Genomic DNA, 24,019 nt, shown 5'->3' with positions numbered 1-24,019 from the left:
CCTAATTATTACATATGAAATGCAAACCTAACCTCTTATTGCTTCCATTCTGCACAAGAGAGGAAATGAATGTTACATGGAAACTGTTGTTTGCCACAAAATCAGCTTTGGGTGAAATTAATGGGAGAAAGTTCTGCTGAGTGTTGTGCTAAGTACATTTTGCATTAATGTTTTCTGCTGTGGTTCTGTTCGCTGAGCTGGAAGTTTTTGTTGCAAACGTTTCGTCTCCTGTCTAGGTGACATTCTCAGTGCTTGGGAGCCTCCTGTGAAGCGCTTCTGTGGTGTTTCCTCCAGCATTTATAGTGGCCTGTCCCTGCCGCTTCCGGTTGTCAGTTTCAGCTGTCCGCTGTAGTGGCTGGTATATTGGGTCCAGGTCTATGTGTTTGTTGATGGAGTTTGTGGATGAGTCAGTTCTTGGGAGCCTCCTGTGAAGCGCTTCTGTGGTGTTTCCTCCGGCATTTATAGTGGCCTGTCCCTGCCGCTTCCGGTTGTCAGTTTCAGCTGTCCGCTGTAGTGGCCGGTATATTGGGTCCAGGTCTATGTGTTTGTTGATGGAGTTTGTGGATGAAACGTTTGCAACAAAAACTTCCAGCTCGGCGAACAGAACCACAGCAACGAGCACCCGAGCTACAAATCTTCTTACAAACATTAATATTTTCTGACTAGCAAAATCGAAAGATTTGCAGAGAGTTTTTAAAATTCATTCTGGGGTGAGGGCATTACTTGCTAAGCCAGCATTTATTGTCCATTCTTAATTATCCAGAGGATAATTAAAAGTCAAAATTGAAGCCCCCAAGCAGTTAGAAATAAATTATTTTTCTGAATCACAAGTAGCAACTTGTCCAAAACACCATTGTCCATGATCAAATCACTCATGCCTGATAATCTACAATGATTCCTCATTTCTCAACACTTTGAATTTAAAAATAATTTAATTCATGGCCTTAAATCCTTTCCCACGTTATTGCAGTCTGGTTTTGCAATCTCCTCTACATTTCTATCTTTGTCAGCACTCCAAAGGTTTTTCAGTCGTGGCCACATGTGCATTTCTTCCAGTTCATCCCACCACTGACCTTACAACTGTTGGAATCTGGAATCCCTTTGAAACTGCGTTGAATCGGTATTCTATACTTGTGCAGCATGAAACATCAGTAAACTGTGCCACATTAGTAGCTGGCTTTCCATAAGCATTAATAAAAGATTTAGCCGGTGCCACACTATCCTATTACTGAGAAGGAATGGAAGCTAATATTCAAATGGAGGTGGGCAATGAGACCACAGCATAGTTGTTGATGGGTAGCTGCCCACGGTCACTGGCTGAGAGGATCTAGACAGATGACTGACACAGCAGAGATAGCCAGGCCCCAAAATAATGCATACCAATAGGCATAGGTGGGGACAGAGAGGTACAAACTGGGGGACGAGCCTCCATTCTTTTGAGGGAAGATCAGAAATTCCCTTTTGTTAGCTCAAGGGGAGAATAAAGAAGCTGTTGCCAAAGACTATTAAGATATCTGACACATGGGAGTGTGCTGCCTCTCCTCCTCCATTTTACATAATGGATTCGGGATCTGTGATACATTCTCATCTGTCATAGGTCGTATATTTCCTTTCTTTGACTAATTAACTAATGGACCATATCTAAACTGCTGCTTCTCAGTAAATCAACAGAAAACTGCTGCAAATTGTCAATTGCCTTTAACAGAAAACTGTGATCATGAATCTAACAAAATCATTGCAGTCTTGTATTTCCTCGAAGCACTCATCCACTTTTAACAGCACACTATAAGTCCTTCTTGAAAGCCTTCCAATTCACCCCATTAAGCCTCTCCTTGTAATGGTCTTGGCATCTGTTTCTTTGCTTTCGCGAAAGCACCTTGGAACTTTGTACTATGTAACAAATTTTAAATTATGCACGGACAGAGGGATCCGAGATATCCAGTACGTCAGTTTTGAAGGCGACAGGGCAAATTTAAAAAACGACATATAGGACATTTTTATAAATACAGACAGTGAGTAGCTAAGTGGTTCATACAAGCCACAGTAAGATGGGGCAATTGGCTCCTTTCTGTGCGACACAATCCTATAATATGAAGGCAAGTTTCTGTTTTTAATCTGATTTTTAAAAACAACTTAATGTCAAGTATATTTTTGAAATTGGCAAAGTTTATACGCAAACATCATTCCCATTTTCGTTTTAAACTGTGAAATGCTGCACTAAACCGTTTAATCAGAAAATCAAGGAGTTCTAGAGAAGCTTGTTAATAAAAAACTGCTTCTGCCTGCAAAGCAGTTCAAATTGTCTTACAGCTCCCAGCACCCATCGGATGCTTAAATACTCTATGATATTGTACACTTCAGAACTTGAATAACTGTTCATGCACTGAAAGAATAAGCAATAACTCTTTCTGCAATAAACTTTCTCAAGATGAATGCGACAAATACAAGCTGTTACACAGAGACTGAAAGCAATTAGCCACGTTTTGGTGAGATTCCAAAAACAAATCTGCTTTGACACCTGCTTGATAAACTGGATGCTTTACTGCCATAAAGGACAAGGACTGCCCTGCAGAAGAATTTAAGGAGTTAATCACAGAAAAAACTATGTCTTTGATCAGACAGTTAAGGCAAAGGAACAAAGAACAGGGGAACTACTTCTGATAGGAAGGTAAACTACAGACTTGAGATCTCAAGGAAAGCAATCAATATTGGGGATGAAAGAATCTATCGAATCAATGATAATGTCACAGCATAAACTTGAAAGAGAGAAAATTGTATAAGAATCAAACACCCGAACTCCACCTTTAGCAAAACTCTGGAGGACAACTTTAGATAAGGATTGAACCCTGTGGGGAAATCCTGGCCAAATTCCATAATTAATTAGGTAATAGCCAAGTTGGGTTGTGAGGTTTAATTTGCTTACTTAGTCTTATTTTGGTTGCTAGATGCAATTAAGTTTAAATCATTATTTCAGTACTTGATATGTCTGAGATTTCTAAATAAGCAGCTGAATTAAAGGTAACTTGTGGTGATTTATCAACAACCAACCCATTGTCACCAAGCACGCACCTGAAACCGGATCGACACCACAACACCACAGATCTCTTCTCCAACCATAAACTGCTCCCCCAACATTGCCAAAATAATATTCTCCCAAAACCGGGATGCCAGGCCTTTGCGTAAGCGTATTATCCATTTACCACCATTTTTGTTGGCCTCATCCTGTATTGAGACAAATCAGATATTATGTGAGACTTTTTTCTTGGATGCCAATGAAACAAAGGCAATGGTTAAATTCTCTGATGCATCCTACTCACCTCCCACATGGGTTTGATGCCTTCTTTGAAGAGGTGGAAATCACTATGTCCGGTCAAGTCACCCGGCCGCACCAAATGGCTGTAGAACCTCCAGAACTGTTCTACCTGGATGACAAAGTTACCGCTAAATGATCAACACTAAATGACATTTATATAGTCTACTGAGTCAGATATGTGAGGTATTAACAGCATAAAAAGGAATAGTTAGCTAATCCCAATCAATTCCTTGTAAGCACCAGCTGCTGTAATGTTAAACATACAAATACAGAAAAGAGAAGCAGGAATATGAGTTAGCCTGAGTTCCAGGGATTTATTGATCTTTAATCGCATCAATTTCCTCAACACAATTTCCCTACTTATACTGATTTCCTTAATTTCCATTAGTTCCTCCCTCTCACTGGACTGAATACTCTCCAACATTTTTAGGATGTTATTTGTGCCCTCTTTTCTGAAGGCAAATAATGTCCCAAATAAAGTAGTAAAGAAGTCCCAAGGTGCATGAGAGAAGCATTATCAAATAAAACCGAACAGTGAGGCATAGAAGGAAATATTAAACAGATATTAGCTGACCACAAGCTGATGGGGCATTGCGATGACATGGGGTAAACTCTCCTGCTTACTGTAAACCAGCAAACCAGAAAAGATTTATCCTGTGGAGTAATCTGTGAAAATTCAAGAGGCCAAGGATTATTTAAAGTAAAAATTGAAAAACTTTATTTCTGGAAGTATGACAGAGAATAATTAACGAACAACTATTTACAACTCCTCTCTAACCTATCTTTTACCTTCCCTTCTGTAATACTAGTCTGATAAAACTCCCAATTACGACTTACAAAACAAAACTTATCTCAAAACTAGGCAGCTTTCAGTTTTCTCTGTATTACGGTCGTCTTTTTTCCTTCTTTGAGATTCTGCTTCACAGGTTACTGATCGGTAAAGGTACCTTTAAGAGAGCTATTTTTCAGACAGTCTTTACATGCTGGTAGCTTGGCAGTTCTCCTCACAACTGTTCAATTTTCCCTGATCTTATACCCACAAAGCATAGGACTATGTCACTGGCTTTTAAGATACTAAATTCGAACTGGATTGAAGTTTGTTATTTTTCAGGGTATAATTTAAACTGATTGACCTAATGCAAATCTGTTTTGTCATTTCCAGGCAACCAGCTATCATAGCTGCACCATTAGGTGGAGCACATGTTAAAATGTATCTTTTTCAGAACACTTGCTGCTATAAGGTAGTTTTTCCTCTCTTTTAACTCTCTTAAAGGTACAGTACACTCACATCTTCATAACAGGCGCCTTAAAAGGAAGATGAAGAGAGAGAGGAATGTTTCAGAGCTCAGGTGCCAACAACTAAACATATCTGTCAATAGTGAAGCAAAGAAAGGCTGGAAATCCATACAGGCCAACATATGGAAGGTCTTAGAGATCCTTCACATTTCCAATTTCTCCATCTACTGCTTTCTCACAAAAGCACTACATTTCTCAGGCTCTCTCAAAAAGCTCTGCCATTCAGATTTATTTGCATAAAACCAGGGCATCTACCACACCCCTTACCCAGATCAAATTGGTAGGCTGCACAAACACTTGCATCCCTTCCAAGTATAAGAACTTTAATTCTTAGGGTCACAAACTTTCATCTCTTTAACCATAATCAATTTCATTTGTCTCAAGCAGGCAGAAGAACAAACTTAAAAATCTGCGAATATAATTTTTGTCATGCGACACTAAATCTAAATAATTTCTGGCAGCAATAAAGAATCAAACTTTTTCTTCAAATGGAAGTAATGGGAACACATTGTTCGCTTCTCTTATCTGTTGAATATCCTCAAACTTTGGTTTCTTTTTAGAAAATGGTCAATAATTGGTCACCCATTCTTTCTGCTTTAGACACCTATTCATGAATCCACACTGTGAAGGTCTTAATATATTTATTTATGGGATGGGGACATCACTGGCTGAGCCAGGATTACTACTCTTCTCTAGTTGCCTTTTAGAATGTGATGATGAGCTGGCTTTCTTAAACTGCTGCTGTCCATTTTGTACAGTGCCATTCGGAAAGGAGTTTCAGAGTTTTGACCCAGAAGCAATGGTGACACACGAGTGGCTTGGAGGGTAACTTAAGATGGTGGTGTTAATATGTATCTACTGCTCTTATCCTTCTTGATAGAGGTAGTCATGGATTTGGAAAGAACCATTTTGCATCTCTTCAGTCCATCTTGGAGCTACGGATGAGTGTCAATGGTGGAAGGAGTGAATGTTTGTGGATGTGGTGCTAATCAGATGGGCTGCTTTGTTCTAGATGATGTAAAGTTTCTTGAGTGCTGCTGGACCTGCACTCATCTAGGCAAGTGGGAGAATTCCATCACTTTCCTGACTTGTGCCTTTTGATGGTGGATAGGTTTTGGGAGTCAGGAGGTGAGTTAGTCACTGCAGGATTCCATGTCTCTGACCTGCTCTTTTAGCCACAGTATTTATATGGCTGGTCCAATTTATTTACGAGTCAATGGTAACCCCCACCTGACCACTGTTGTTGATAGTGGGAGTTTCAGTGATGGTAACTGCCATTGAAAGCCAAAAGATGATGATTTGATTCTCTCTTGTTGCAGACCGTCACTGCATGGCACTTGTGTAGCCTGACTGTTACTTAGCATTTGTGAGCCCTAATCTGGATATTGTCCAGGTCTTGTCACATTTGGACGTGGACTGCTTCAGTATCAGAAGAGATGAGTGGTGTTGAACATTTAATCAGCAAATATTCCCACTTCTTACCTTATGACGGAGGGAAAGTCATTAATGAAGCAGCTGAAGATGGCTGGGCCTAGGACACTACCCTCAGAATACTCTGCAGTGATATCCTGGAGCCGAGATGACTGACCTCAAACCATCTTCCTTTGTTTGATTGACTGATTGATTGATTTATTGTCACGTGTACTGAGGTACAGTGAAAAGTTTTGTTTATGAGCAGTATAAGCAGATCAGATGTGCTAGGTATAACTCCAACCAGCAGAGCAACACTCCCCTTCAATTCCCATTGATTCAAATTTTGTTTGGGTTCCTTAATGCCACATCTGGTCAAGTACAGCTTGATCTCAAGGGCAGTCACTCTTACTCACCTCTGAAATTCAGTTCTCTTTTCTATATTCAAACTAATGCTGTAATGGGTCAGGAGCTGAGTGGCCCTGGCTGATCATAAACTGACTGTCAGTGAGCAGGTTATTGCTAAACAAATGCTGCTTCTTAGCACTGTTGATGACACCTCCCATCACTTTACTGATGATCAAGAGTAAATGATGGTTTGGAAACTGCCTGGGTTAGATTCATCCTGCCTTGTGTGTGGAAGCCATTTTCTTGGTCATGCCTTACGTTCCGGTTAAGGAACATTTTGCTGGAGGTCCCCTCACCTTGCTGAAAAATTGTACTTGGCATGTCGCTGTAAGAGGCTGTCTCACACATAGCTTAGATGCTTTCTCACTGTGGTGTACTGTTGCTTAGCATCTCTTTCGCTACGATATATTGCAAATGTGTGTTGTTCCCCTAATTAAGGATATCTGTCCTGGAATTGTTACAGATCTCTGTAAACAGCATGTTAGGTGATAACTGTCAGTCCTGTTTACTTGTAGACTGTGTAGCATCTTTTACGGCTGACCCCTGATTCGGTACCTCCTCGGACTATCCTGATACTTTTTAATTAATGATCAGCCTGTGTTTCAGCCCAGTCTTGCTTTTTATATAATCTTGTAACTTTCGGTACTTCAGAGTTCTGTCGAGCCAGGCTTAGGACAGTAGTCTCCCTATGATGGTTAATGCTCAAGGTCTGCCTCTAGAGATTTATTTCAACAACTGGCATTAGCCGGCTGGATCCCCTTCATTATGGGGTCTTGCGTGGACCTGAATTAGTGCCTTCAATACTTAATTTGGTGTATGAGTAAATGTGAGTATTGTGTGGGGCTAATCAAGATTGCTACAACTGGTTAAGTGCGTGATCCTGACCAGAGCCTGCAGACTGATCCCCTGAGGCGAGGCAGAAGACTGGAAAGATCGCTTTAAATTAGCACATTCAGGTAAGTGTTTAATCATGACCTGAGCGTGCAAGCTGATCCCCCGAGGTAAAATGGAAGATGGACAGATAGCCTCTCTAAACTTCTTAACTTGCAAACTCCTGACCTGAGCCTGCAGACTAATCTCCTGAGGCAAGACGGAAGATGGACAGATCTAAATGTTTAGAATTGCAAACTCGGTTGATTGCCGGGCTTAGGGAGGCCTTGAGGAACTGACCCTGGTGCCAGTGTTTTGTCTTGTTGGTTTGTTTTGCTGTTTGTCTTTGTTTGTGTCTTATTCATTTGCCTGTAGGTGACTGTTGTGCATATGGGACTTGGGAGGTGAGGATGGGATCGAATCACTTTACAAGTAAGACCGAAGTGCCAGCCCTGGGGACAAGGCAATCTTGTCCTGCTGTGCAGGTTGGACCCCCCCACCTTTTGTGCCCTCAGAGGGGACGCTGAAACACCACGGTAAACATGCGAAATGCAATACTTATGGTAGGAGATTCCCTTATTGATTTTAAGAAAGTGGCTAAGAGCTATCAGCCCCTCCAGTTGCAACGCGGTCAGCATCCTGGGAACTCTTTCGAAACCCTCCTACCATACTGGCGCCCTATTCCCCTAAGTCCCCCAAAATTACCATCCCAAATGGGATTGCTGCTGTTGTCGTTTCCCAAATGAGGAGGAAAGCTGACCAGGGACAGAATGCTGTTAGAAACACTGCTACAGTTTGCGCTTCTTGACCACAAGTTACTAGTGCAAGTACTCAACAGGGTCCTAATCTCCGGACAGCACATGTTGGTGAAAGCATCTCACAATTTACAGAGATTGGTAATAAAGAACTTGTTTGCCCCAGGCTTATGATGGTGAAACTCCACCTGACAAACCCTGGACCCACTCCGAGATCCGGTGGATGTTTCATGGGCGGCACGGTGGCACAGTGGTTAGCACTGCTGCCTCACAGTGACAGAGACCTGGGTTCAATTCCCGCCTCAGGCAACTCTCTGTGTGGAGTTTGCACATTCTCCCCGTGACTGCGTGGGTTTCCTCCGGGTGCTCCGGTTTCCTCCCACAATCCAAAAATTTGCAGGTTAGGTGGATTGGCCATGCTAAATTGCCCATAGCATTAGGTGAAGGGGTAAATGTAGGGGAATGGGTCTGGGTGGGTTGCGCTTCGGCGGGTCGGTGTGGACTTGTTGGGCCAAAGGGCCTGTTTCCACGCTGTAAGTAAACTAATCTAATCTAACACCCCTGATCCACTCTAGTGCCCAACATTTTTAATTGGCTTGTACAAAACTGCAGTATTTATAGTTGCTTGTCTCAGGATGTCCAGACTTTAATGAATTTAGCCTACTATTTCCCCCGGGTCATAGACTAATGCAGAGGCACGGACAACTTGGCTTGAAAATATTGTTCGAATTGAAACTCCTTAATTTTGACTGTTCTGGAATGTGAATGTTTCATTACCCTTACAAACAAGAAATCAACAGAAACTAAAAACTGGAATAGGGAAACATTGCCAGAGAGAGAGAGAGAGAGAGAGAGAGAGAGATCCTCTCAGCTCTGAGTCACTGAAGCTTGTAGAGTGGTTAACTCTTTGTGGTCTGGTTTGAATGCACACTTGTTTGTTGGTGACTGAATGTTTATGCTTTGTTCCCTGGAGCTCGAGATCTGGTAATGTTCTTCTTATAGACCATGAGGTCAGTACGGTCAATTGCTAACTAGTCATATTTTTATGTTTTCATGAAATTCAAATCAGTTTACTATGGCATAAGACAACATTACAATCTAAAAAAAACCTTTCCCTCAGATTTTTTTGCACTATTTGACACCAATATAAACCTGCTCTCAACCCCTCCATAATTTCATGTTACTGCCAAAGATCAGTTTCACCCCTATCATCCCTAGGTGTCGGACTAATTAAAGGATTGACTAAAGGCAGTAAAAGCAGTAGCACTGTACCCTGGCCTTGAGTGCGGAATGATTCTGTTCCAGGATGAAAATAGGTGTCTGCTCATTTCTTAAAAATAATCAAAACCTAACATTGAGGGCAATTGCCTCAGACTTTAACATTTGCTCATTAAGTGGAGGAGTTACAGTGAACTTTCAGTCTCGTTTGTTTCCACATAACTTTGAGACTGCTGCACCTCATTTGTATGTACGGAGTGCAAGTCGTAGCTTTATTCTTTATCAGTCTCCCTTCCTCACTGAGAGTTGAAGTTCCAGTTCAACACTATTTTGTGAGGAAAAAAAATTATGTAACAAAAGTTAAGGTGCTGTTGTTCATATCTGTGTCTTTGGATTAAGTCATCAATTGTGCATAAGAAGCATTTTGTTATCATGTGAGTAGAGAAGACCTGATTAATGCAGCTACAGTCATTTCACACCCTATAACACTATAAATGAGCAATGACTGATCAGAACCACTTAAGGAACCAAACCTGGGATTTAAATTGAGAGACTAGAACCAGGTAATTATATTGGATTACAGGGTTGGAAACTGTTCACATTTTATATTGTAAATTTGGGTTTTAAATAATTGATTTCCATTTATATTGAAGCCTCCAGACAGAACTCATACTCAAAAAGAGGAAATTTGTGATTTAATAAGTTGAGTGCGATATGCACGTAATAGAACATAAATGATACAATTTCATATCTGCAAAACTAAGCAGCTTTGAGTCATTTCTGTGATTTTAGAATCTGTTTGTTCTTATTAATTAACTGTGAAATGCATTAGTCACTTATTCAGTTTCAATCTCTCATTAACAATATGGTTATATTAGTCAATATTTTAAAACCATTTGTATTAGTCCAGAGTTACATAATTTGGATTAATTGGCAAGATCACTTAGTTTTTATACCTTCACACATTGTCAGTGATCTGTGTCTTTGTCTCATGATTAGTTGAAAACATGGCTGCATTGATTAATGTTCACTTGGACCATCCCTTAAAACAACTCCGACATCTCCAAATCATTAAAACAATTGAGTATTGTACATCCAATTAGCAATGGAAGTAGGCAATACAATGGTAAGTGTAAAAAAGAAGGGGGGGTAGGTAGCATCCTGAGCTTATGTCTGGCATACCAATATTATTTAAGGTTTGGGATGACATTGATATGGATGAGGAATGGGGATTTTATTCCAGGATACTCACTGAGACTCTAACATCTCCTGAAAGTCCCCAGCACACCCCCTTATTATAAACCTCCCCTTACTCTAAAGATGAAGGGTCCAGTATTGGTAACTGGTATCATTGTCGACATCATGGGGGTGAGTGGCCAGATCCATCTGTAAACAGGGGCTGTCTTGGAAAGCAGAGTAATGTTAATGAACCAAACCCCTGACCGCAAGGAGAAATCCGTCCAATTAGATCAATATGTTCGAAGGACAATTCAGGTGTATAATGCCACTCCTTGGGCCTATACGCAGTTATGACTGCAGATCACTTAATCCAGTAATTAGAACGAGCCTTACAAAAACCTGTAAATATTAGTGATGTACTGAGCATTCCTGGCAGGACCCTTGCTTGGTGGGCCCTTTCACTTGCCTATAACTTGATTTTATAGAATTATCTCAAGTACATTGTTACGAAGATTGTCTAATAATAGTAAATGTATATAGTAAATGAATCAGAACCACCCCAACGACTGAGAATATTGTCATAACAGTGGTGGACAAGTGGGAAATACCTGCATAACTTAACCAAAACTCTTCAAAGTTTACAGTCTCAGGTATGCCAAGCCTAAGAATTGGCGCCGGGTAAAATTGAAGCCTAGGGGGGAAGGCCCGTGTCTTGTGAGTTTCCACCCGCACAGCGGTCAAAATCAGCAGAAGACTTGAGTGGATGAATGGAACTTGACGAAAGAGAGCACCGTCTTAGAGGGAACCTTGCTCCTGATGGCTCTTGTGAAGATAGGTGGGCTCATCGCTCGAGTCTTGGGGCAGCGCCCTCTTACAAGGGCTTATTGACTTTGCTGTTGTCTTTTTGTACTTTTCGTGGTCCTTGTTAGTTTCATTAAGCAGGATTGTGTGCTCTATGGCTCACTGCTGCTACCCTCCATCACATCGTCAGCCTGGCTGGTCAAAGTCCCCCTCGCAGCGAACCCCTGCACTGGCACTGAGTCTGGATTCCCAGCCCTAACAGTGCTGACACCTCAGATTCTGAGGACTAGCCGTCCCGATTCTGAGCCTCCCCCTCTGGACAATCCCCCTGGCTCTGGATACATTCCCTCTTTTGTTGAAAATCCTGACCTGCTTCTTTCACTAAGAAAAGAAAAAGGAGGGACTGTGGACGCCATTTTCTTGGTCATGTCTTCTGTCTTGGTTAAGGAACTATTTTGCTGGAGGTCACCTCACCCTGCTGAAGAATAGTACTTGGCATGTCGCTGTAAGAGGCTGTCTCACACATAGCTTAGATCCTTTCTCACTGTGATGCATTGTTGGTGTGTGTCACTTAATTGTTCAACCATGCCTTCTCTTGTTAATTAGCTTCTCTTTCTCTCTACAATATATTGCCAATGTGGGTTGTTCCTCTAATTAAGGACATCTGTCCTGCACTTGTCACAGATCTCTGTAAACAGCATGTTAGGTGAAAACTTTCCGTCCTATTTACATATATAGAATGTATAGAATCTTTTAGGGCTGACCCTGAGAGCTGACCCCTGATTCAGTACCTCCTCGGACTATCCTGACACTTTGTAATTAATAGTCAGCCCGTGTTTCAGCCCCGTCTTGTTTTTCTATACAAGTAATCTTGTAACTTTCTGCTGCACTTTGGAGTTCTGATGAGCTATACTTAGGATGATGGTCTCCCCATGCTGCATCATGTAATAAACTGGTTAATGCTCAAAGTCTGCCTCTAGAGACTTTCTTCAACATTGTGTGTACAGAGTATACCTGGGCAATTTTCCACATAGTTTGGTAAATACAAATATTGTAGCTGGAATAGCTTGGCTAGGGGTGCAGTGAGCTCTGAAGCACATCTATAGTACCATTACTGAAATGTTGTTACAACCTTAGCAGTATCCAGAGCCTCCTGTGGTTTCTTGATATTACGTGGAGCAAATTGGCTGAAGACTGGCTTCTGTGATGCTGGGGACTTTCGGAGGAGGCTATTATGGCTCAATACATGGTTGCAAGGAGGCAATTCAACCATTAACTCACCGCTACCCAAGTATACCAGACTAGGAGCTGTGGCATATTAGAGTTTTGTTAAAGTATAGATTATGACATGTTAGTCTCAATAAGAGTTAAACTTTTTGACTGACAAGAGAACTCTGCTTCCTTCAGTCAATACGAGTTATTTGCTTAAGTTCAAAGACATGTTACTGATTAAGTGTCTCAAAATCAAATCCAGAATTTAACCATATGTCATCAGATTTGTCACAATTTGTCACACAATTTACTACAGATGAGTATGTTGACACTCTCTTCCTGTTACTAATAAAATGAGTAGGGAACAAGAGTAAGTACTTGGCCCTTCAAGCCTGCTCCACCATTAATAAGATCATGGCTGATCCAATTTTTAACTTCAGCTCTACATTCCTGCACATTGCTGATAATTTTTCATTTCACTGATAAAAATATTTATAGATTCTGCACCCAATGCCTTTTGAGGAAGGGAATCCCAAAGACTCTCAACATTCTGCAAGAAAATATGTTTCATCTGCCTTAATTGGGGTCTAGTCATCACTGACTCTATAAACTCCATTGTCTGTCTGCCCTTTCCTCATAAGACAATCTGCTTACTCCAGCTATTAGTCTAGTAAACTTCTTAGAACTGCTTCCAATACATTAACATACTTCCTTAGGAACGGTGACCAGTACTGCACACAGTAGTCCACATCTCGTCTCATCAATGCCCTGTATGATTTAAGCATAATTTCCTTATTCTTGCATTTAAACCCCCTTGTAACAAAAACATAACATTCCTGATTACTTGCTGTACCTGCATACTAACCTTCAGTGATTTGTGTATTAGGACACCCAGATCTCTCTGCATCTCAGAGTTCTGCAACCTCTCACCATTCAGATACGCTTTTTTTTCCCTGCCAAAATGGACAAATTCACACTTTCCCACATTGTATTCCATTTATCAGATTATTGGACACTCTCTTAACCCATCTCTATCACTTTGAATGTTTCTTATGTCCTCTTCACAACACAATTTTCTACCTACCTTTGTGTCATCAACAAATTTAGCTCCCATTCTTTCAGTCCTTCTATGAATTCATTTCTATGAATTGTAAAGAGTTGAGAATCCAGCACTATCCCTGTGGCACACCACTTGTGATATCCAACCAGCCTAAAAAAGACCCATTTATTCTGACGCATTGCTACCTGTTTGCAAGCCAATATCTATCCATCTATCCATGCCAATACATTACCTCCAACACAATGAACTGTTACTTTCCGCAATAACCTTTGATGTGGCAGCTTATTAAACTCTTCTGAAAATCTAAGTACAGTACATTTCACTGGTCCCCCTTTATCCATAGCACAAGTTACTTCTTCAATGAACTTCAATAAATTAGTTAAATATGATTTCCCTTTGACAAAACCATTTATCAAAATGCCCTGCTATAACATCCTTAATAATAAAGCTTTTAATATTTTCCACATGATGGATGTCATTGTTATATTGTATTTATAATGAATACAATTCTACTTTTCCATGATTTAATAGCTTACTTACTGACGCAACTGTTCCAATCTGTTTAATGTTCTGTTCGTAGCTCTGAGTGTTGGCTGGCCTGCTTGGTGTGCGCCTGGAGTACCAGAAGGTGTAGTTATACTGTAGAGGGTGTTCACCAGCTCCAGGTGTCACTGCCTGTATAAACCACAATCAATAAAATTAATTAACAGTGCTTTAAACTTAACTTCCTTTCCTCTCAGTTCTCATAATTTTAGACTTTAATTGTGAATCACTGAACTCTCTGGCCCTGTATACAATTTAAATCCACATTCACATTAGTATGTATACATCTCAAACTGCAGATTTAAAAAAAAGCTCATTCATGACCGGCATTTATTATCCTTTCCTAGTTTAAGAGTCAACCACATTGCTGAGAGTCTGGAGTCACAGGAGGCCAGACCAGGTAAGGATGGCAGTTAGGCGAAAGTGAGGACTGCAGATGCTGGAAATTAGAGTCGAGAGTGTGGTGCCGGAAAAGCACAGGATGGCAGTTTCCTTTCCTAAAGGACATTAGTGAAGAAATCGGTTTTTCCAGCAGTTGACAATGGATTCATGGTCATCGTCAGCCTCTTAATTCTAGATTTAGTAAAAAAAATTAATTCAAATTTCATCATTGCCGTAGCAGGTTTCGAATCCTGGTTCCCAAGACATTACCGAGGTCACTGGATTAATAGTCTAGTGATAATACTAGTAGACGATCACCTCCCCAGGTATTAGCAGATGATTGTATCTTTGATTGTTTCAACTGCCAATGAAGCAAGCATCTTGGCCGTGTTCCAAAAACATGAAACAAGATAAAACAATGACTAAGAAACACAGAAAGACAGAGAACAAATGACGGCCATTTGCCCATAGTGCTCATGTTGGCTCTTTTAAAGAGCTACCAATCAGTCAATTTCCCCAGCTCTTTCCCTATAATCCTAAATGTTTTCTTCCATTGGGTTCGATGCATTTTGGTCGGAACATTGTACCACTTAAGTTGTCTTCTGTCTTCTCTGTTTTAAAGGGAATATGAGAACATATGGATCCTGGATTCTTTGTGCCTAATCTTTGAAGTAGCAGGTAAGGTTAACAATGGAGTTAATAAAGCTTGTATGATCATACTGTTTATAAGTATGGCATTGTGAAATAACTGCACAGAGGTCAGTATCACGTCATCAAGTCACCCTTTATTCACTTGTGCACAGTACACTGGCTGGGGCTAGCCAGCTTGGAATCAGTCACCAGAACTGAAGAGATTCAAAATCTCCTACTAATATTGGTTAGCCAGGGCTTTCCTGATTGGCCCAGGTGAATATCCCAATCAACAATCTTGTAGTCACTGAGGTCAACCTGGTTCCAATTACTACACAGAGAGAACCAAAAGTGAGGACGTTTTACAAGTCCTATGTAAAATACTAGCTCAGTTCCAGATTGAGTATTATGTTTAGTTCTGGTCACCACACTTTAGAAAGTACATGAAAGTGTCAGAGACAGTATACAGGAAACTTGGCAGATGGTTCTGGGAATGAGACATTACAGTTATATGGATAGACTGGATGATTAGAGTTCTCCTTAAAGCAGGAGGGATTAAACAGAGAGGTGTTTGAAATCATGAAGAGTTTAGACGGTTTTTCTTTATTTACTATTTCCAATGGCTGAAAGGTGGATAAACAAAAGAGAAAAATTTAACATGCTTAGCAGAGCAAGAAGTGACGATGAGAGAATGACACTTCTATACAATAGGTAGGATTTAGAAAGTGCTGCGTAATAGAGTGATGGAAAATGACTCAATTGTAGCTTCTAAACAAAAGAAAATTGGATAAATATGTAGAAGCCAAAAACAACTGCATGAATATGAGAAAAGACCAGAGGAGTGGGACTATTAGTGGATTGTTCTTTAAAAAAAGCTGACAGTCTCCTTCAGTGTTTTCCACTAATTCCCTTTTCAAAGTTATTGCAGAACACAGAGATGGATCAGACTGAGTCATAGATTCATACAGCACAGAAACAGACTCGTCGGTCTAACTCATCTGCACCGACCAGACATCCCAATCTAATCCAGTCCCATTTGCCAGCATTTGGCACATATCCCTCTAAATCCTTCCTTTTCATGCAATCATCTTTTAAATGTTGTAATTGTACCTGCCTCCATCATTTCCTCTGGAAATTCAGTCCATATACTCATTATCCTCTGTGTGAAAAAGTTATCCCTCAGGTTCTTTTCAAATCTTTCCCCTCACTCTAAACCTCTGCCCTTTAGTTTTGGACTCACCCACCATAGAAAAAAAAGACTTTGGCTATTCAACCCTATTCATGGTCCTCACAATTTTATAAACCTCCACAAGGTCACCCTTCATCCTGCAACACTCCAGGGAAAATACCTCCAGCCTATTCAGCCCCTCCCTCTAGCTCAAACACTCCAGTCCTGGAAACATCTTTGTGTATTTTTTCTGCACCCTCCCAAGTTTAACAACATCCTTATGTTTGAAGTTACTCTCAAGAAAGATAAATAGACTCAGTAGTCCACATTGCTGCTTCAGTGCTGCACTATACTAAGGATTTAATTCTCTTTTGAAAGTTATCAGTGAGGCTTCTTTTTTATTCATTCATGTGATGAAGGTGTCTCTGGCCAGGCCAGCACTTATTGCTCAAAGAGCAGTTAAGTGACCGGTCAGTCTGGAGTCACCAGGTAAGGATGACATTCTTTTAAAAGAAAAATGGCTTTTTCCAACAATTGGAATTTTGAGCAATTTTCCAGCAATTGAGAATGGATTCATGGTCATCAACGTACTCTTAATTCCAGATTTTATTTAATTCAAATTCCGTCATTTGCCAATGCAAGATTTGAACCTGAGTCCCCAGAGCATCACTTGTGTCTGTAGATTAACAGTCCAGCGATAATACCACTGCTTTCAGCACACTTTCAGGCAGTGCCAGTTTTTCCCTTTATGTTACATAGAAGCACTGAATACAGGAGCAGGAGTAGGTCATTCAGCCCTTTGAAACTGTTCTGCCATTCAGCATGATTATGGCTGAAAACCAACTCATTGTCCTGTTCCTGTTTTCTCCCCATATCCTTTGGTCCCTTTAAAACTAAGAACTATATCGACATATTCCTTGAAAGTCTTCAATGTTTGGCTTCAATTTCCAGGGTGAAGAAATTTCTCCTCATCTCTGTACTCTCTGTGACCCCTAGAATCTGGAGTCCCCGGTCATTGAAAACATCTTTCCTGCATCTACCCTGTCCAATCCTGTTAGAATTTTATAGATTTCTAGGAGATTCCACACACTCCCCTCCCAGCATTCTTCTAAACTGCAGCCAATCTAGTCCTAATTGATTCAGTCTCTCCCCCTACGTCAGTGCCATCATATCATGGATCAGTCTGGTTGACCTTCATTGCACTCCCTCAATAGCCATAGCAGCTTCCGCAGATAAGAGACTAAGTTGCTTCTTGTTCCCTTGCAATTACTTTGAATCTATAAAATTAACTGTAAGTTGCTTGGGCTTGGGGAGCTGGATACTGGGTCTTCGCAGGTGCCTGTTTGAATGCCTCTGACCTCTACTTTTTGTTGTATTAAAGGGATCCTATACTACCACCTACATTGTGGATAAGAGATCCAAGAGCAGGACAAATTAGTTTGCCTTGCATACTTTCCTTTGGGGCAGCAGTTGGCCTCTGATCAGTATCTCAAGCTAATTTTGGGTGTTTAGTGCTCTGATCTATGTTCCGTCACTTCAAGAACCAGCATTGCATTGACCACAGACAGCGAGAGAGTGACCAACTCAACAGCAGCAACACTACCTGAAATAACATAAGCGAACTCACAAAACATATTTTTCTGATTCAAAACTTTTGTCACAAACTTTAATATAGGCAAGTAAAAGATGAAGGGATCGCACATTGTGAGGATAATAAGAAACAAACTGGAACAGGGAGCAAAAGGATCCTATGATACAATACTGAAATCACCAATAGTAGTAAGTACATTAAATCAAGTCATTAATAAAAACAAAAAGACACTTGGGTTAATTTCTACTGGAATATAAAGATGCAAAGATCACATTAAACTTAGTTAGTCTTATTGTTCTTGCAAGAATGTTTTACTCTCTATATTACAACAATAATTTAGAAGTACTAGAAAGGTGCAAACAAGATTTGCATGGATGATACAAGCACATACAGTTCTTTATCACCCTGCTAATATGAAGGATATTGGAAAGAGTGCAGAAAAGATTTACAAGAATATTACCTGATGGAAGGTTTGAGTTATAAAGAAAGGCTGGGTAGGCTGGTACTTTTTTTACCCCTGGAACCTAGGAGGTTTAGGGGTGACCTGTTGCTGGGTTTATAAAATCATGAGGGGCATAGATAAAGTGAATAGCAAAGGTCTTTTCCCGAGGGTGGGGGAGTTCAAAGCTAGAGAGTATAGTGAGAGGGGAAAGTGAGAGGGGAAAGATTTAAAAGGGATCTGAGGGGCAACCTCTTCACGCAGAGAGTGCTGCGTATATGGAATGAACTGCTGGAGGAAGTGGTTGATGCAGGTACAGTTACAACATTTAAAAGACATTTGGACAGTACATAAACAGGAAAGGTTTAGAGCGATATGGACCAAATGCAGGCAAATGGAACTAGATTAGTTTGGGAAAGCTGGTCAGCATGGATGAGTTGCACCGAAGAGTCTGTTTCTGGGCTATATGATTTCATTACTCTATAAGTTGCTCATTTGGGAGGTATGTCTGCAATGTCAGGAGTTAACACTAGATACATTATAATCTCCTAGATGACATGATAGCTGTAGAATTACAGATATAAATCAATGTGATATCAATCTTGTTCTACATATTTCAAAGCTACATCCGGAATTTGGCACCACCTGCTCTGTACCCTTTGCCAGTTGGTAAATAATAATTTCACTGCTTTCTACAAATATTAAAGTAATAATTCTAGTTTTAAGGTGCGTGAGAAAATGTCAATGCTCACCTTTCGTTTGGCTGTGCTTTGAATCTTTTCTTGATCACACACTTCTGTTTCCTTCTCTTTCAATAATTCACTGTCTTCACTATGTTCATGGTCTCCACTATCATCATCTTTCAGGCTGCAAAGATAGAACATACACAAGGTTCATTATCACATCTTATTCGATAACATTTGTGTTGTTTGTTTGTTCATGGGATATCAGCATTGCTGGCTGGGGCCTGGAGAAAGTGGTGAATGGTGGTGAACTGACTTTTTGATCGCTATGGTCTTTGGGGCTCAAGGACACCCACAGTGCTCGCAGGAAGGGAGTTCCACGATTTTTACCCAGCGACAGAAAAGGAATGGTGATTCATTTCCAAGTCAGGATATTAAGCTTGTCAGTAGGGAACTTGCAGGTGGTGGTGTTCCCAACCATCTGCTGCCCATATCCTTCCAGGTGTAGGGGTTGGGGTTTGAAAAGGTCCTATGGAGGAAAGCATGTTGAGTTGTCAAAATGCATCTTGTCTCCAGTACACATTTTTGCCACACTGTACATGTACCGAATGGGATGGAAATCAAGTTGGATGCTTTCTCCTGGATAGTGTCACATTTCCTGATTGCTGTTGAATTGCCCCACCCAGGTAATTAGAGAGTGTTCTACCACACTTCTGATGTAAAACTTGTAGATGTGGCTAGTGAATAGGTAGTGAGTTACTTGCCACAAAAGCTCTGACTTGCGCTGTACTCACAGACTTTGTACAGCTGGTGCAGTTCAGTTTCTGGTCAATGGTAACCCCCAGGATCTTAAGTGTGGGAGATTTATCCATGTTAATGCCATGGTAATGCCATTCATCCATGGGCCAGTGATTAAATTGCCTTTTGTTGGAGATGATCTTTGCCTAGCACTTGTACAGCATGAATGTTACTTGCCACTTATCAGCCCAAGCCTGCTTATAGTCCAGGTCCTGCTGTATATCGATACAAACTGCTTCACATTAACACATAGAAGATGGAAACAGGATTAGGCCATTCAAGCATGCTCCATCATTCAATATGGGTTGAAAAGAGTGGCACTGGAAAAAACACAAGAGGTCAGACAGCATCGGAGGAGCAGAAGAGTCGACGTTTTGGACATAAGCCCTTCATACACAAGAGGTCAGACAGCAGCCCTTCATCAGGAATGTGGAGGGGGAAGGGGGCTGACAGATAACTAGTGGGGTGAGGAGGGATGCTGGGGCTAAGCTGGGTGGGTTTGTGATAGGTGGATCCAGGTAGCAGGTGATTGAGGTAGGTCGGTGGGGAGAGTGAAGCAGATAGGTGGGAAGGAAGATGAACAGATTGGTCAGGTCAAGAGGGCAGTGCCGAGTTGGAGGGTTAGATCTGGGATGAGGTGGGGAGGTGGGGAGATTGTAGTTGTAGGGTCCTGAGGCGAAATGTTATGAAGTTGAAGGCGTGTACTGTATCTTTAAGAGAGAGTGAAAGCTGGCAAGCACCTGTCATGTTACAGAGTGTGCTGGAAAATTGGAAGATGTAACATCTGCTGTAACCTAGATACCAGTTGTTTTCACAGCAGTTCGAATTTAACCAACCAATTTAAATTATACCCCAAGATATTAAAACCCAATCGAATTTGAATTTTACTGTTTTAACAACATTGAACCAATGAAACGATCTGATATTTGGGGTATAAAAAGCAGGCTTTTTGGACAGTTAGCCAGGAAGAGCACCATCTGCCATTTGAAAGACTGCTATTCACCACACTCTGTGTCAAAGGTACCTTTTTGTTATGAAACATCTTTGTAGCAGAAGACTAAAGATGACCCAGGGAGATCTACAAACAGAGGAAGATTGACACCGGAGACGACAGCCACTGTCTGATTTTGAAAATTGAGTTGCTGTAAATCTAATTGGGGCTTTATAGGATCGGTATATTGTTATAGAGTGGGAGGTAGATAACAAACCTTTAAGAGAAAAGAGGCTTAGAGTTGTAAATAATTAGTGTTTACAGTTCACTTTAGAATTAAAGAATAAACTTGGTATTTTTTCTTTAAATGGTGGAATTTGAGTAGTTCTCTGTCACTTATACTTTAACAGGTTATGAGATAAGGTGAGCTTTTCTGTGTGTTTGGTTAAATTAGCAGAAGGATTTACCACCATGTCATAACAGAAAGATGAGGTGCTCTTCCTCCAGTTGGCAGGTGGCTTTGATTTGGCGGTAGAGGAGACCCAGGATTTGCATGTCCTTGGGGGAGTAGGAGGGAGAGTTGAAGTGGTTGGCCACAGGATGGTAGAGTTGGATGGTGTGTGCGGACCAGAGATGGTCCCTGAACCATTCCACGAGTTGGTGCTTGGTCTTCCAAATGTAGAGGAGACCACATCGAGAGCAACTGATGCAGTAAATGAGGTGGGAGAATGTACATGAAAATCTTCGTTGGATTTAAAATGATCCTTTAGGCCTTGGACAGGGATGAAGGGGGAGTTGTGGGCGCAGGATTTGCACTTCGTGCAGTGGCAGGGGAAAGTGCTGGGAGTGGAGGGTGGGTTGGTGGCGAGTGTGGACCTAACAAGGGAGTTGTGAAGGGAATAGTCTCTGTGGGATGCAGATGGGGTAGAGAGGGAAATACATTTTTGGTGGGGGTGTGTGACTGTAGGTGACGGAAATGGTGGAGGATAATGAGCTGAACCTGGAGATTGGTGGGGTGAAGGTGAGGGGGTGGGGTTTGAGGGTGGAGGTGTGGGAACTGGAGGAGATGCGATGCAGGGCATTGTTGATCACATGGGAGGGGAAATTGTGGCCTTGAAATAGGAGGACACCTGAGATGTCCTGGAGTGGATTTGCTCCTCTTGGGAGCAGATATGGTGGAGGTGGAGGAATTGGGAGAAGGGGGTTGGGAGGAGGTGTACTCAAGGTAGCTATGGGAGTCAGTGGGTTTGAAATCAATGTCTGTGTTGAGTCGGTCGCTGGAGACAGAGACAGAGAAGTCCAGGAAGGGGAGGGAGGGACAGAAGATCCGTGTGAGCTTGAAATCAGGGTGGAAGATATTGGTGAAGTTGATGTACTTTTCAAACTTCTTGTGGGAACCTGAGGTGGTTCTAATACAATCATCAATGTAACAAAGGAAAAGGTGGGGGATGGTGCCGGTGTAGCTACAGAAGAGGGACTGTTTCACGTATCCTGCGAAAAGGCAGGATTAGTTCAGGCCCATATGGGTGCCCATGGCTTCCCCACTTGTCTGCAGGAAGTGAGAGGATTCCAAGGAGAAGCTGTTGAGAGTTCCGGCAATCGAATGAGAATGTTGGTGGAGAGGGGACTGGTTGGGTCAGTGGGAGTGGAAGAAACAGAGAGCATTCAGGCCTTCGTCACAAGGAATGGAGGTGTATAGAGATTGGATGTCCATTGCAAAGATGAGGTGTTGGGTACTGGGGAATCGAAAGTCATGGAGGAGGTGCAGTGCCTGGGTGGTGTCCTGAACGTATGTGGAGAGGTCATGGACCAAAGGGGACAGGACAGAGTTGAGATATGAGGAGATGGGTTTGATGGGACAGGAGCAGGGGGTGACAATCGGTTGGCTGGAGCAGTCAGGTTTGTGGATTTAGAAATAGAAATAGACCCAGATAATGTGGGTTGGGGAACTATGAAGCTGGAGGCTGCAGATGGGAGATCCCCTGAGGTGATGAGGTTGTGGACAGTCTGTGAGATGATGGCTTGGTGATGAGAGGTAGGGTCGTGGTCGAGGGGGCGGTACAAGGAGGTATCAGTGAGTTGACATCTGGCTTCAGTGATGAGTAGGTCGGTGCTCTATGCTATCACTGCGCCTCCCTTGTCAGCTGGTTTAATGGTGAGGTTGAGATTGGAGCAGCGAGAGTGAAGGGCTATGTGTTGCGAGGGTGAAAGTTTGGATGGGTGAGAGGAGTGGACAGATTGAGGCAGTCAATATTGTGTCGGCAGCTGGAGATAAAGAAGTTGAGGGAGGGTAAGAGGCCAGGATGGTGTCCAGGAGGATGGAGAATATTGGAGGTGGTAGAAGGGTTTTATGGAGGATGAGTGAGAATCACAATCAAAAAAGTAAGCCCGAAGGCAGAGAAAGCAAAATTCAATATTGCAGCACGTACGGAATTCATTGACACGTAGTAGTGTAGTGGAATGAAGTTAAGACCTTTCCTGAGGTCTGACCATTTGTCCTCAGTGAGGGGGAGGTCTAGGGGGTTATGATAACTGGTAGGGCTTGGGACTGGGGCCTGGTGTTAAGCTGGAGTTGGGAGTGGAGATGGAGACTGTCTCTGGAGTGGGGGCAGTCTTGTGATTGTTGATGATGTCAGCACTTCACAAGTTTCCAAATTTCCCCATCTCCCCCCACCTCATCCCAGATCCAGTCCTCCAAGTCAGCACCGCTCTCTTGGCCTGACCTACCTGTCCATCTCCCTTTCTACCTTTCTGCTCCATCCTCCCCATCGACCTATCACAATCACCTGCTACCTGGATCCACCTATCACCATCCCACCTACCTTTCCATACGCCCTGCCCCACCCACCTATTTATCTCTCAGTCCCGTTCCCCCCTCCACATTTCTGATGAAGGGCTTATGCCTGAAACGTTAACTCTCCCGCTCCTCAGATGCTGCCTGAGCTGTTGTGCTTTCTCCAGCATTATGCTTTTCAACTCTGACCCTCCAGCATCTGCAGTCTTCGACCCGCCATTCAAGATGATCATGCCTGATCATTGAACTCAATACTCCAAATCCTGCCCGCCCCTCAAATACTTTGATCACTTTCATCACAAGAGCTATATTTACCTCCTTTTTGAAAACACAATGTTTAGGCCTCAACCATTTTCTCATTGGTTAATCTTGCCATCTCAGGAATCAACTTGATAAACCTGCGCTGCAGTCCCTCAGTTAAGGAGGTCAAAACTGCATACAATAATCCAGGTGTAACCACAACTGCATACAATATTTCAGATACTTAAGTATCTGAAGAATCGTAAATGGTGCTGAGTATTGCATAATTATGTTCAGGT

General features: G+C 41.9%; 1 protein-coding gene across 1 annotated transcript in view; it reads right to left on the bottom strand.

The window, feature by feature from the left end:
• LOC122544300 (eukaryotic translation initiation factor 4E type 2-like) overlaps window positions 1-24,019 on the bottom strand; it is a 40,476-nt gene that overhangs the window by 5,795 nt on the left and 10,662 nt on the right. The window contains exons 2-5 of the mRNA XM_043683433.1: window positions 19,027-19,141; window positions 14,063-14,197; window positions 3,318-3,422; window positions 3,070-3,222 (exon numbers count right to left, since the gene is read on the bottom strand). Coding sequence (XP_043539368.1) covers window positions 3,070-3,222; window positions 3,318-3,422; window positions 14,063-14,197; window positions 19,027-19,141 — 508 coding nt within the window. The remainder of the gene's footprint in view (window positions 1-3,069; window positions 3,223-3,317; window positions 3,423-14,062; window positions 14,198-19,026; window positions 19,142-24,019) is intronic.

This window comes from Chiloscyllium plagiosum, chromosome 48, assembly GCF_004010195.1.
Source record: "Chiloscyllium plagiosum isolate BGI_BamShark_2017 chromosome 48, ASM401019v2, whole genome shotgun sequence".
NCBI lineage: Eukaryota > Metazoa > Chordata > Chondrichthyes > Orectolobiformes > Hemiscylliidae > Chiloscyllium > Chiloscyllium plagiosum.
This window is presented reverse-complemented; position numbering and strand designations above follow the sequence as displayed.